The sequence below is a fragment of the Pseudopodoces humilis genome, chromosome 3 (genome assembly GCF_049639895.1).
Source record: "Pseudopodoces humilis isolate 2021_Gansu_Grassland_sample_001 chromosome 3, ASM4963989v1, whole genome shotgun sequence".
Taxonomy (NCBI): domain Eukaryota; kingdom Metazoa; phylum Chordata; class Aves; order Passeriformes; family Paridae; genus Pseudopodoces; species Pseudopodoces humilis.
In genome coordinates, this window is record NC_142202.1 from 78,339,637 (window position 1) to 78,354,653 (window position 15,017).

The window sequence follows — 15,017 nt, forward strand, 5'->3', positions numbered from 1 at the left end:
ATTGTGTGCAATTTTGTTCTCAGTGTCATCATTAGCTATAAAAAGAGACTGAAATGTGAATGATAAGTGATCAAAATTTTCAATTCATCTAGTACAATATAGGAAGGAAATTTCATTTTTGCAGCATGAGGGACAGGAGTATGCCTGCCAGCCTTAAGGAAGTGACATGAAAAAATTTTGCTTCAGCAGAAAACAAAGGAGAAATGATTGTTAGGAATAAATTATATAATGAAGCTAAAATTAATTCAATTTGACACAAGTTACACAGTTTTTAGTATTTTTAAATGGTTAGAAATGATGAATCAAAAAAATTAATGGTCATTTTTACCTTGCTTTATCAAGAAGGGAAGGGCAGGTACAGGCACAAAAACCTGATCCTGTTACAGTTAGTACATACTCTTTTTTACCCACTTAAAGCTGGTTTGTTTTATTTTCATCAGTCTACTTTTTGCAGGTACTTCTTTGGTTCTCCAGTTGAAAAAGTTTATACTTCAGTGTAGAGGAGTGTAATTTGCATTTTGTTTGAATACGCATCAAGTGAATTGTTACTAAATTTTCTTTACTAGGTGTGGTACAGAAATGAGAAAGTGAATTAAATCTTAAGTGGCTTGCTTCGTGGTGTTGTGTTCCAGGCCTTGCACTTTGGGTCACTACAACCACAGGTAATTAGCAGGTAATGCTACAGGCTTGGGGAAGAGCGGCTGGAAGTCTGCCTGGCAGAGAAGGACCTGGGTGTGCTGGTCTACTGACCATCAGTATGCCCAGGTGGCCAAGGAGGCCAATGTCCAGCAGGATTAGGAAGTGATGGTCCCCCAGTACTTGGCACTGGTGCTTAGGCATTGACATGCTGGAGTGCGTCCAGAGGTCAACAGAGCCAGTGCAGGGTCTGGAGCACAACCCACAAGGAGCTGGGGTTGTCTAGCCTGGTGAAGAGGAGACTCAGAGTGACCTTATCACTCTATACAACTGCCTGAAAGGAGGTTGTAGCCAGGGGCTTGGTGTCTTTCTCCAGGCAACCAGTGACAGGGCAAGAGGAAATGGTCTTAAGTTACACCAGGGAGGCCTAGGACATTAGGAAAAAAAATTCTTCACCAAAAGGTGAAGTTGTCAAGCACAAGAACAAACTGCACAGGGAAATGGTTTGGTCCCCATCCCTGGAGGTATTTAAAAGCTGTGTAGATGTGGCACTTAGGGACAAGGCTTAATGGTGGACTTGGCAATGCTGGGTTAGTGGTTGGATTCAATGTACTTAAGAGCCTTTTCCAACCTAAACAATTCCATGATTCTCTGGTAACAACTGAAAAATGTTAAGAATAATTGCTCTTGGTGTTAGTGGAAAGTTTAATGATATTTATAATTTAAAATTAAGTAGGAGGAAGAGGCAACATCATGCCTGAATCCTTCATGACATTTTTAATAGCACAAAATTCGAGGCTGGTCTGCTCATCACTAGGTGGTGCTGTTGCCTTGAGAGAAAAAGAAAAATGCAATGCATTTGATGGTGTATCCCTCCTTTCACTGGGGGATGAGTTCAGTAAAACAGAGACTGAAGACTTAATTATTTTTTTTTCACATTGAAAAGATAAGTAATTCAAGATGATTATACTGTTGCATAGTTTTCTTTTTGTAGATTCTTAATTTTTTTCAAAATTAGTAAGTCTGGTCTTAGCATGGTAATAGCAAATTTGAGATAGAATTGTGGTCTATTGGCACCCCTTTCAATTTTGAGGTAAGGTAATCTGAATACGATTTTTTGCCTGATGGTATAAAATGAATGTCGTGCTTGTTGAATCCATGGAAAACTCAATCAATTAATTTGATTATATTGCCTCCTGACAAGAATTTGAGCAGATTTGTGAATCTTATCTCTGTTAGCCATATTTCAATCACATTAAGTTAGTGCTCTTGATTGTGATGAACTGAAGCATTCTATACCCTTGCTGCTGCTGATTTTCAGAAAGAATGTAATAAATTGCCTTTTAGGCTTATGTGCCTTATGTGGTGTGTGCTGCCGTGATGAGAAGAGAGATAACAATTTAATGTTACAGACTGGAGTGGAAGGATCTAAACTCACTTTCGATACTAAATATGTTTGTTAAAATCACTTGCAAGTGATTATGCCCTATTCTTGTCTTTTCTAGGTGTCCATTGTACACATGGTTTCAATAGAACTGGATTTTTGATCTGTGCCTTTTTGGTCGAGAAGTTGGACTGGAGGTAACTTTGAATGTTAATTTCTGGGGGTTTGTGGAATGTGGCCAAAGGGTTCTTCAGTATGTTTCACTTATTGTCCTGACAGCTATGCTAGTATATTCAGTGTTGCTTGTTTTATAGCTGCCTAGTAATTTTGAATAAACAGCCCATATTAACATTTTTTGTATCATCCCTTGGTAGCTTAGCCTGTTGCAGTCAAGAATTCCAGGTCTGGTAGGTCAAGTCACAGCTGTACTTGCTGTGTGTGGGCCTTTAGCAGTGTATATATCATATTGTGTCTTTCCCATGACATGTCCTACACTTTAAGTAAGAATGTAGAGTTCAGAGATTCCTGAAAGATTATTCCCTGTACTTTTTAATCTTTTTCATGTAGGTGTGCATGTAGGTTTTTGCGCTTTTTTGAGATCTGAAGAGATTAACTAGAGCAACATCAGAGGAACATACATACTTCTGAAGGATTGGGGGCAGACAAAGCCCTTGTTTCCAGCTTGTTTTTTCACTGAAGTCTACAGCATGCTTCTATACAGACTCACCCATTTTTCCCATCTTTTAAAAATGTTGTCTCCTTCATACAGACTAGTTATCTTTTTTAGATAACATTAGTTTTAAAAGAAACTCCAAACCCAAAGAATGCCTGTACCATCCTGTTGGACATAACTTTTGCACAACTTTTGTTTTGTAATATTTACAAAATATTTACTTCTTGATGGAGTCCTGTGAAAGTCATGTTTCTTGACAAGCCCACTAAACATTCTGATGATATTTCTTATGTGTGGTCCTTTAAATGAAGAAAATTCTGCTCCTGTTGCAGGATTTTCTTGTGACTAGACATACAGTTATTATGCTTAGCTGTGTGTACAGTTATTATGTGCAAGCTGTTTGCAAAGAACTAGATTATTGCTGTCTGTTATTAAACCTTTTAAAAGGTTTTATAGGTAAAAAAGGTAAAATTTTTTTACCTACAAAAAGGGTAAAATTTTAAGGTAAAAAATTATTCAAATAAAGACATTGGAGTAATGGAGATGGAAAACCATTAGTAATGGATGTCTGAATATTTGCAGGATCCTAGGTGTACATAGGAAGTAGACACAGACACAAATGTCCTTATTCTGTCCTGATTCTCAGTGTTCCTATGAATTAAAAAATTTGTATGCTTTTAATCAAAAAATTTAAAAGTAGCATGCAGTAACGAGACTTAGAATTGATCCTTTGTTCTGGGGAGGAAAGGCACTTGAATCTCTTTGGAATTCTTGCTTTTATGCTGCCTCTCTGTTTTCAAACCTTGGTGGGAAAAGCCTTAAAACTCAACAGCCATGTCTTATTTTTTTTTGCTTTGGGTGTTTAATTGTATCAAATTTGTTCATCTCTGTCAGATTATTTTAATAGAACATCCAGATATCCCCGGGCAGGAAAAAATGTCCACAGCAAAGGAACAATTTTGGCAAGATGCTAGTTAATGCTGAGCATTGTATCAAGATAAATCTAATTTACTGTATCATTCTTTAAAACAAGGCACTGTTTCTTGCTAATGAGGAAATAATATCTTCCTGATGGAAAAATCCATCTGTATTCATTCCTTAAGCATACGGTGTAGGAGTGTTGCTGCTGTTTTGTGTACAGTGAGATATATTTTATAGTTCATTTAGAGAAAGGCCTGAAAGCTCTTCAGCTTTCTGACCAATAAGGTCAGAAACCTTACTTGATTTTCTTTTCAACAGCTCATTTTTCCCAAAGACTGCTGTGTTTATAGAACTTGGAAAATTGTTTTCTTTCAGCTAGGGTTCTGTATTTGAAATCTGTGCCACCTCTTTTGGCTTTCATTGCCATCTATTCCAGAAGATTATAGAGTTCTTCTAATATCATCAGAGAAAAAATTGAGCATTTTTCAGACCCTTTAACTTTTGGTTTGTTTTGTCCTTTTAGTGGCATTCATTACAGAAGATGTGAAACCATTTAAGAAAGATAGCAAAGTAAAAAAATGTCTTCTGAGAAAGAAATTAGGAGTCTTAAAAAACAGAATGGGGAAGAAAGGTCCTAAGTAACTCAGACTCTTCAACTGTCATTTTTGAAATGACACCATGTGATAGTGTCACTCTGGAGAATGTCTTGTTTTCTCCTCTTACAAAGATCAGAGGTGTGAATCAACCTTACTGGTTCTTAGACACTGTTTCTGTCTATTCTGGAAAATTTACCTCTTATAGTTCTCAGGCTCCATTCTATGCTGTACAGATCAGACAAAAAAAAAAATCCAAAACATTTTGAATTAATTATGTGAAAAAAAACCCCAAAAAAGTCATAGGATGTAGTATGTGCTTTTGTTCCAGTATGTGATTTTTGCTTGTCAAGAAGCCTAACAGGGACATCTCTCTATTTTTGTGGTTTCTCCTCTCACCTATATAGTAAGGTTTTAAAATGTTGATCCTTGGTGCATTACTGCTCTTCACAGCCTTGATAAATGGAAGACAGAATTATATCCAATGTTTTTAGTTAAACATTTTCATAGGATCTGTGAATGGCAACAATAAAACCCTTGAGTTGTGCTCACTGCTGTATATTTTTGAGAGTTTTCTGGTTGTCTGGTAAAGATGCATGACTGCTAGTTTTGGTTTCTAATTTTTTTGTGGCCCAGCCTCCAATTTATTTGAGCAAGATTAAGTATTAGGTGCATAGTAAAAGGCTTCTGAACCACAGTCCTATTATGAGAAATTCTGGAAAGAGGAATAATTAAAAAACTTTAGTGTGGATTTTCCCAGTATGATGGCAAAATCTCTAATGAGAGGAAACACAATTTTTAGCAGAGAAAAATGTAACCACATTTGAATTGAAGCATTTGCATTTTTCTTCATTAAGTTTATTGATATGTTTCTTTGGTCTTTTTTTTTTGTTCATGCAGTCCTCGGGTATTTACCTGCATGTTACCTGCATGTTTAATTGCTTCTCTGTAGCAATAAAAAAAGTTTTATCTGTGATAAAACAGTGATCAGCAGACCACTAGGAGCTACAATAAGGACTCAAAGCAGCCTGAGCTGCAATTACTTGAGAACATTTGCAGTGCCTACAGAGTTATACAGAATCCTGTGCAGGAGCAGCTGCTACCAGACTGATCTAAGCATGGGCTTGCAAATATAAGGAATGTTTTTGCAAATACCACTTCAGAATTTGTATTGATTCACAGTCCCAATAATTCTTATGTTTGTTGAGGCATGACATAACTAAGACATGTAAATTAAGAATCCACAGTGATTTTCTTTTTTTTTTTTTTTTTACAGTATTGAGGATGCTGTGGCTACTTTTGCTCAGGCCAGACCTCCAGGTATTTATAAAGGTGACTATTTGAAGGAATTATTCCGTCGTTATGGCGATGAAGATGATGCACCAGCACCACCAGAGCTTCCAGAATGGTGCTTTGATGAAGATGAAGAGGAGGATGATGATAATGGTAAAACTGGAGGCCCAGAATCAGAACCCGGATCATCAAGCTCTTACTTTGGCAAGAGGAGAAAAGAACGCCTAAAACTGGTAACTTTGATTTGGAACTTAATATTCTAATTGCTAAACATAATTTCATAACCTCATACTCATCAGTTACCTCATCGTACGTGCTGTACAAGTGTCACTGCTGTTGCAAATGGGCACTAGAAGCATTGTCTCTAATTGGAAAAAATTGTAGATCCATTGTAAACTTTTTTTGTATTTCCCATGTGAACCTTGAACTTTAATATTCAGCACCTCAAATATTCCAGTTGTAAAAATGGCTTAAAAATTTTCTAATATAACAAATTTTTGAGATAGTAAAGTGCATCTTAATTATTCAGTCTGTCTTTAGAGACAAAATATTATTAGAGTTGGGTGGAAACATCTCTTGTTTTTTATAGTCATGCAGATGAAATTCAGAATTTTTAAAATTCATTGCTCATTTTGGTAAATAGTCTTTGGGAAATTTTGTAGGATTGAAAATTGGATTAGCAAAAAGCAATATGAGCTTAAAAAAACCAAGGTAGCTTTGAAATCATATTGTTTTCAAAGCTATTTTAGCTTTATAAGAAATTTGGGTGATCTTACTGTGATTTCTGACATACATCTGCATATTTCTGATGAAATAAGTTACTGTAGTTACCATGATATGGAACTAATACTCAAGTACAAAGAATATATTTGTATCATCTGAAGACTAATGACTCAGTTCTCTTCAAATTCCTGACTCTTTTTCTTTGCTTTTTTATTAGCAAATAAAGTAGGCTAGACTATTGCTGAGTGCAAAAGTAAATTTTTTTTTCCATAATACAGAATTATATTACTTGTGTGTTGAGGTGTGTTTGTTTGCAAACACTTGGAAATTCTCATACTGAAATAGGCTGCAAAAAAGTGTTTTGTTGTTACTGCAGCTGGTCAACAAGATTTACAGGTGGAGTATGGAAAATACTAGCCTGACAGGAATACAGTCTAAAGAAGCAAGATGAACTCTGAAAACTTGCAAATTATCTTTCATCTGGCATGAAAAATTTCCCACAACCTAAAACGGAGTAAAAGTATATTCAGGGGGTATGGTCACTTCCTCCATTAGCCTTGCAGTAAAACATTGATACCTAAATATTTTTGGGGGGGCTGAAACCTTAAAGTTTTTTTGATGTGCCTTCTGATGCATTAGGAATTGAGGTGTTATGATGAGTTACAATGACAGCCTCTTTTCAGCAATTATAAAACTCAACTGGTCTATTTAACAGGAATGATACTGGCTTCCCAGGCTTTTTCTTGTCTGCCACCATAGTTTTGTTGAAAGCTGGAAGCTAAATTATACGAATAAGCATATTAATAACTAAAAGTTAATTATGAGTTAGATAATTTGTGAAAGAATAATCTAGTTAATATGCATATTCGTATAATTCAGTTTTGCAGCTCTGAAGGAACATTCTTTGACATGAAGAGGAGGAATGGGCAGAATTCTTTACCATGGTTCATGGCTGGCAGATGGGACTGCTTCTTAACTCAGTAGAGATGGATACAGTCTATTTGTGATTCCTTTTAAATATGCGGTCTACAGGGGGAGTGAGTATCAGGTAAATACATCTTGCTCAGATATCCATGTTTTACTCTCTACAGGGCTACATTTTCAGTATTTTGTTGGTTTCCTGAAGCAGATGTTTCCACCTTTATTATTCATCTTTTCCTAAAAGCCTAGGGGTAGGCAATGTAAAACTAGAGGTAGCTGTAGTGATTGCAGTGTTCTGAATTTTTTCTCATTTTGACCCAAATATTTGTGGAGACAGAAGAAAAATTTAGTGGTGGAGGAGGAGACAGCTCTTAGGCTTAGTCAGAAACAACTGCTAGCTAGCCTGTGAAATGAAGTTAGTATGCTGTCCATTTCAGAAACTCTGATGTGAGAAACTTTACTGCAACATTTTTCCTTTACACTTCCCATATTTAGCTGTCAAAAAGTCTTGACAGCCTTTCTTTCCTCCACTGCAGAAAGTGTAAGAATCATTAGAACATAAAGCCATTACAGTTTCCTTTGTCATCACCTGAAGGAAGTTGACAGGTACCAGGAAATTTGTTTGTTGCAGTCTGAGGTGCCACACAGGAAATCCAAACAAGTTTTGACTTCGTCAGTGCATGCAGTATTGATTGTAGCATCAAAGCAACATTATTAACTGACACTCAGAATCTCACTTCAAGAAAAAAAATACTTCGTTTTGCAAATCAAAAAGATTACAAGAAGTTGTAATTCTGAGCCAGAGCCTACAAACCTTTAAGGGTCAATTGGAACTTTTACTGTTTATTAAGGAACGTTGTCTCTTCTAGTCCTGCGTAAGTTGCATTTTACGGGGTGTGAGATGCAGTGCTTCTGAAATGAATGGTGACATCTTAAACTCGAAGAGAGGGTGGCTGTTAATGATTTTCTTCATGATTTTGAGTGCAGAAGTCTTGTGGTCATCTGTGAGATAGAAAGAAGCAATTAAACTGATTTGACTTAATTAGGATAATATTTATTAGTTAACTATCACAGTACATTGATTCTAAATATTAGTGACTTGGGGTTTTTCTGCCTTACCAGCTCTCTTTTGCAAAGTTTAACCTTTGTACTTACTCTTCTGCCTGTAGGCATCATGAAGGATATGGAAAAAATATTCTTTTTTGATTTAGCAGCACCATTTTATGTGCTTGATTATGGGTAACATTTTCTTCTCCATGTTAAATGCTTATTAGTTCATTTTTTCCTTATAGACCATATTTTTGTACTACTGACCTTTCTTGTTATTCTTTGTATTCTGTCATGTTGACTCATGTTTTCCTGATGCTGTGGTGCCTGTAATTAAATGCAATCCTCTAGTCGAGGCTATCCTAGTAAGGCTTAATATGGAGAAATTAATTCCACATGTCTTAAGGCTAATATTTCTGTTTATATATCTCAACATAATTGCCTTTCACAAAGCAGAACAATACTAATTCAGCTTTTGGTCTCTTGCTGCTTCCATGTCTTTTTCTCTAATTATCTACCAGTGTGTGTTTGTATAATTTCTTATCCATTATTAAGTGTAGAAATTTGTTTATACTGAATTGCACAGTGTTATTTCCAGTCCATTTTTAAAATTAAGGATAACACTGAGTCTTAAACTACTATCCCAGTCTATATCCCTGTTATTAAAGTCAGAGATGTCACAAAAGTAAGAATTCTAATAGGAAGCTTAGTGGAAATAAATAAATGATCTTATGCCTAAAGCAGACCCTACAGATTTTTCCATTTTGTTAGTGAAACACTAACTCCTCTGAACCTGGTTTTGAAACAGGTTATTCTTCTCTTTCATGGAAGTTACATCTACCCTGTGTTTTCTGAGTTCCTCTATGAGGACGAGATAAGCAAACAAGACAAACCAAGGCAAATGCATGCACTGCCAATTCTGTGAAACTGTTTCATTATGAAAACCAAATGTTTAATGGAACACCCTTGCTACTGAGTGACAGTTGTATGATTTTGTTTACTTTTTTGCTTGTACATGCCAAGAGGCAGTTACTGTGATTTGGTCCTGTGTTTCTAGGTATTAAATCTAAGCTGATCAGTGTAACTCCCTGTCTCTCACTTCCTTCATTTTAGAACATGTCTTTTCCTGATGTGTTTTGCAATGTTTTTTGTCTTCTGAGAGGTGGTCTCTGAGCATATTGGCGCACAATCAAGTCTGAGTAGCTGAAGACAGCTCTCACCCAGGCCTCGTGATAGCCTCTAGGGTCAGGAAGGTGTGTGTTTGGGGTTGTTCCCATTCACCCACTCCTCCAGATGGTGTTTAGGATATGAACCAACAGAGGATGATCCACATTGCCACTTCTCCTTCAGCTGCAGTGATGGGTGGAGAAATTCATGGCAAATGGGGCAAAGTTGATTAGTACAGATGGTGTCAAGGTTGTGCAGAGTGTAGATACTAAGTACATGTAGTTTCCTTGGATCCTTTAGGGCTTATAACTCTTGGTTTAGTATGAGGAGTTGATGTGCTCCTGGTGATCTGAATTGTCTGGAGTCTGTGCACCACGATCTCCAGTATCCTGTTTCCAAAGGCATTAGTAGCTGAACAGTAGAGTAAAAACTGCATGGGTCTAGCTCAGTTTAAGCCCCTTATCCAAGGAATGTCCTCATGAAACCTGGAATGCTAAGGTAGCCAAGCACAAATGCCCAAATGACTCAAATTGTTTTCATAGTGCTGTGCCTTAGCTAGTGATTATACTTGAAGCAGATAACCTGCAATAAACACTTTCAAGTACGAATTTTATGTTTTTTACTTTTTCTTTTCTGGAAAATCTTTCCCGTTCTCTGACTGTTACTTCAGTCTTAGTGGTCATACTGCCATTGCTCTCTGGTGTTATCCACAGAAGCAAGGCAGAAACATCTTCCTTTCTTTCCTGGTGCTCCTCACCACTTATCAGAATGCAGACAATGTGCTGGCCAGGCATGAGTAGCTGTCTGCCTCTCTCGCCCACTCCCCTGTGTGCTGGTGCACCGGCTGGTACCTGTGTAAATTGTATGGGGTGAGTGACACACAGAAAGTCTGTGGAGCTCAGGGTAGTTAAGGTTATGAACCAGTATGTTTCTTTAGGATGTTCTATTCTCAGAATGTGATTCGGTGATGTGATTGAGCCAATCTTAACTAACTGCAGGCTGTGCTGAAAACTGTGGTCCTGCTTTTCCCTGCTTTCCCTTTGCTTCCCTTGTGCTGGCACTAGAACTGAATTATCCTACGGTGAGCTGGTTTAGGATGCTGTTTTGGCAGAAGATTACCAATTTATGATGTTATTTTTGCCAAATTAGTTCCTAGACTTGCTCAAATGTATAACAGATGAGTGCCACAGTGTGTGAAAATGCAGAGGAGAAAAATACTACTCCTTTCATCAGTAGTATGCAGCTGGATTTGGTAAAGCAAGTTTCAAGTGTTTTAGAGAACAGATACAAGTATCTTCTATCTTCACATGCAGGATTCAACAGGTGAATAGTCATGGTTTGATCTTCTTTGTGTGCATTGAAAATTTATTTGAGATTCTGTTGAATTAAGTGTGGTTGAGATCTTCATAGAAATCTTTAATTTTGTAGTTTTGTAGACCGGATGGCTTTCATGTGTTCTGTTGTGCAAGATTTATTTTTATTCCTCTTGGCATCAAACTTTTTCTAGAATGTACAAGTTATTTTAGAGTTTTATTTCCAGATTAGCTTTTTTGATCTCTACATAGGCTTTTCTGGGTCATTCAGGATAGCAGCTCTATACTTGAATCACCTAATTTAGATTAAGAATAAATTATAAAAATATATTTACACAAATATTTTGTTACAAATCTGCTGTTTATTTTTTCTAAGTTTGTCCTAGATCAGCTTTCTTGAGAGTATTAGCTAAGTAGTGTAAGCATCTAGTACTAAGTACTAAGTACTAGCTGTCCCTTCCTTTTGCCTTATCTCTATTGCCTTTTTTTTAAAATTGTATTTTTTCCTCATAAATAACTCATTTCAGTTCCTGGTTTTATAATATGGCTCACCTGTGAGTTTCCTGGCAAAGCTCAGCAAATGTATCTTGGCATCTGGGGGTAAATCCTTAAGGAATGTTTAAGGTTGTATTGCTCTAGAGGGTTGTGAAAACAGACTTAATCTTGTATTGACGTATTCTGATTTGATTTTATGAAGGCTTTAATACTAAATTTTTTAATTTTTTTTTTTTTACTTAGGGTGCAATTTTCTTGGAAGGAATAACAGTTAAATGTGTGACCCAGGTGACAACACAACCAAAATTAGGAGGAATACAGCAAAAATGTCAGCAATTCTGTGGATGGGAAGGGTATGAGAATATTTAGAACTTACTTATTTATACTATCTAGAAATAAGTGTTATATTTTGCAGAATGAAACTGCTCATTGTAAAAATGAGAAAAATGTGACTAACTTTGAATGTATTGTTTATAAAAAAAACCGCTCAAACACACTTGGCACTGAAAATCTTGCACTGTACTATGACATAAAATGATCAGTTTTTAATGTTAAGAAACAAGATTCTAGAATTACTTTTCCATTGAGATAACAAAATGTTGCTGTTCAAATTCCAGATGTAGCCTAGTTCAGCTATTTGTGTAAAATCTAGTTCTTTCTCAAGTAGTAGATTTATTTATACCACTGCTATTAGACTTCAGTATAGAGGTGTAGTACTCATTTTTATAGCTAACTTGGATTTGTGTTCAATGCTCATGAAAATGTTGGTTTTCATGTCTGTGATTCTGAACTTTTCCATTCCAAAGTTGATGATCCACGCTACTTCCTAATTTGTTGATGCATATTGTCCCTGATACTCTAATTTTTAGTTTAAGTATCTCTTTCTGGAAAGTTAAAACTTTGAAGTTCCACATAATTTAGTGTTTTGTCATAAGCAAATAAACTTTGCTTGTTCTTATGAGATAGGTTTTTGACTTCTATTGCAAAATACTTCATTGGAGAATATACTCTAACTCAGAGTTAACCTTGCAATAAGTCAACACATGAGGTGTGACTTGAGTCTGATGTAAAAAATGTATTTACTTGTGTGAGTATTTATTGCAGAACCATTAATAAACATAGTTCTTTTTATTAGGACTGGATTCCCTGGAGCACAGCCTGTGTCAATGGACAAGCAAAATATTAAATTTTTGGAGCAGAAGCCATACAAAGTTAGCTGGAAAGCAGACGGCACCCGGTAAGTTAATTTTAAATGAAAAAGCAACACACAGTAAATTTGGTAGACAGCTTGTATTTTCTCAGGAAAGTGAATTTGCTGGTACAAAGGACAAAGCACAGCAACAAAACTGGCTCCAGAGATTAATTTTTATTCTGTGCTGGTACCCAACATTTGCTGAAGTTTGTGGCCAAGTTTTTTTCTAGCTGCTGTTCTACACACTGACTGTTAAAAGGAAGGTACGCTTACTCTTCTCCATAACCCTTGCCTGTCTGTCAGCCACAACTTGCCACCAAGGTCTTCGAGTAATCTTACGTAACAGTGAGAGTTGGCTAAGGTGAAGACTTTATTTATAAGCTAAATTATAAGCTAAATTAAAATGAAATTAAATTTCTAATTGATCCTTCAGAAGCTGGATAATATTAGAGATTCTGTAGGATTTTTTATATTCATACTGTGGTCCTTTGTTTAAACATAGTTGATGTCAGCTAAAGAGTCAATAATTTTATCTTCTCTCACCAGTTTTCTTACATTCATTGCAGGGGTGCCTTTTGTTTAATAACAAACCACAACCTAATTGGACTGATTGGACATATTCTGAAGTTTTTCCTGAGTTCTTTGTGTTGCTAGGTTTCTTATCTTTAATCACAGAGTATCCTAGATAATGAAATTCCTGGAGAATATGGGGAATTGGGTGTCTTATGAGAATTGCCAAGTGGCTCCATGTAGAGTCAGTCAGAATTCAGCATAATTCAGCCAGAACTAAGTTGTCTTGTATAAAAAAAACCCAGACCTTTCAAGTGTCTCTCCTCTGTGGTGTTTGCTTTAACTGTTTATTAGCTTGGGCTGAGAATGGTGTGAAAAGTCAAAGAAAGCTTGCAGTCAGTATGGCATCCAACCATTAAGAAATGTGTGGGAATAATTGATTTACTAGCGCTGGCTGTATGCACAAGGGCTCGGGTAATGCAGTGCAAATGTTCTCAGGCTGGGAAATTACAGCAATGGGGTGTTGGGAGGTCAAGACATATTCTCAGAGCAGTACAGGGCATAGGGCATTCCAAAACTGCTGACCCTGAAAAAATGAAGTCAGCCAGCTTAAACTGACCTGAAGAGTCTTTTGTCTAATCCTATGTTATTGATTTGGAAAATTGATATCTTACGTAATATTCTCATTTTCTTACTTAAATGTGTGGATGGGACACCCACGTTCTAAGTACTAAAGCAATTATAGAGAACATAGTAGTGTACCTGGAAGACTGCATTTTGTGAAAGAAATTAAAGTGTACATGTAATTTCTTGTAGAAATATTCAGTATTTTGAACATTCTAGTCTCTGTTTTTTGTTTTACAATGGTGGGAAATCAGAATGGATGGAGAACAAAAGTGAAGGAACTAAATAGCTCTTTCAATTTTTTTGGAAACATAGTAACTGGTAATAGATTATGGAGATACACAGACTGATAGGTATATTTAGAGAAGAAAATGGAGCTACAGAGATCCAGTTAATGAAATTCACCTTAAGTAATATGAAAGAGAGATTAAAGATGAAAACCTGAGCTATTATTTGGACATTTCGACACTTTGCATGATATGTATCCTAATCAACAATGAAAAATTATTATGATCATTTTTGCATTGGACATGCATCTAATTATTTAGTTGTTCTCCAGTAATCCAGACTCCATATGCAATTAAACAGATTTTCATTAGTTATTCTGAATGCTTGTGTTGACAGGCGTGACCTTCTTGAATTTAATATTAAGACATCAGTTAGTGGAGACATTTATGGATCCCCTGCTTACATTATCTGGAGATGGAACCCTTGTCATCAAATATCTCTGAAGATATTCTGTTAAAAGTGGTTAAGATTCAGCAGTCTAGACCTTGCCTATTAGAATATTATTAGGCTTGCATGCTTTTTTTTTTTTCTTGCTTTGTTCTCTATCTTTGCTTAAAAAGCACTGCTGTTTTGTTGACTCTACTGGACTTAAAAGCAGATGAATAACTAATAACTTATATATTATATGTTATACTTTCTCACTGAAATAGAAGTGTTTTACTGCAGTTAACATTTGCTCAACTTAGCCAAACTTCTGAAATTTCACTCTTTGTTAAATACCTGTATTTTATTTCTGCAGCAGTAGTTTTTCCTAGAGGTTTCATGACTGAACCATTTTTTTATACGTTCTCTTAACTGATTTGCAGTGTCAGTAACTTCACTAGAGGACTTCTACTTTTTTTCAAAAGCATTTGCTAATCCTAGATTCCGATTGGAGCTGAACCTCTTGTCTTCTGTTTTAAGTGCTGTGTTGTTTTCGGTTTTGTTGTGGTGGTGTTTCTTTTGGCGATTCCCCCACCCCCCCCCCCCAATTTGGTGGTTTTTTTTTTCAGTGGTAGAATTGTGCATGTTTACTTGGTTTCATTATTGTATTATTGTATTTTTCTACCCATACTTAGAAAAAGTATTTCCCTAAATAAAAGGGCGTTATTTATCATACTATGTTGACTAACAATGTGAAATTGATTAGTTAAATTATTTGATGGTGATTCTATAAAATATCTTGGGGAGATTTACATGTTTTTGTAAGTGTGTGAGTTCTGAGTCTGGTTTGGGTCAAAACTCATCCTCCTTCATT

At 36.1% G+C, this 15,017-nt stretch overlaps 1 protein-coding gene across 2 annotated transcripts in view; it reads left to right on the plus strand.

The window, feature by feature from the left end:
* Positions 1–15,017, plus strand: part of RNGTT (RNA guanylyltransferase and 5'-phosphatase) — a 171,845-nt gene that overhangs the window by 15,840 nt on the left and 140,988 nt on the right. For both annotated transcript variants that reach the window (XM_005518195.3, XM_014263722.2), the window contains exons 5-8: positions 2,142–2,217; positions 5,484–5,733; positions 11,410–11,519; positions 12,302–12,403. In XM_005518195.3, coding sequence (XP_005518252.1) covers positions 2,142–2,217; positions 5,484–5,733; positions 11,410–11,519; positions 12,302–12,403 — 538 coding nt within the window. The remainder of the gene's footprint in view (positions 1–2,141; positions 2,218–5,483; positions 5,734–11,409; positions 11,520–12,301; positions 12,404–15,017) is intronic.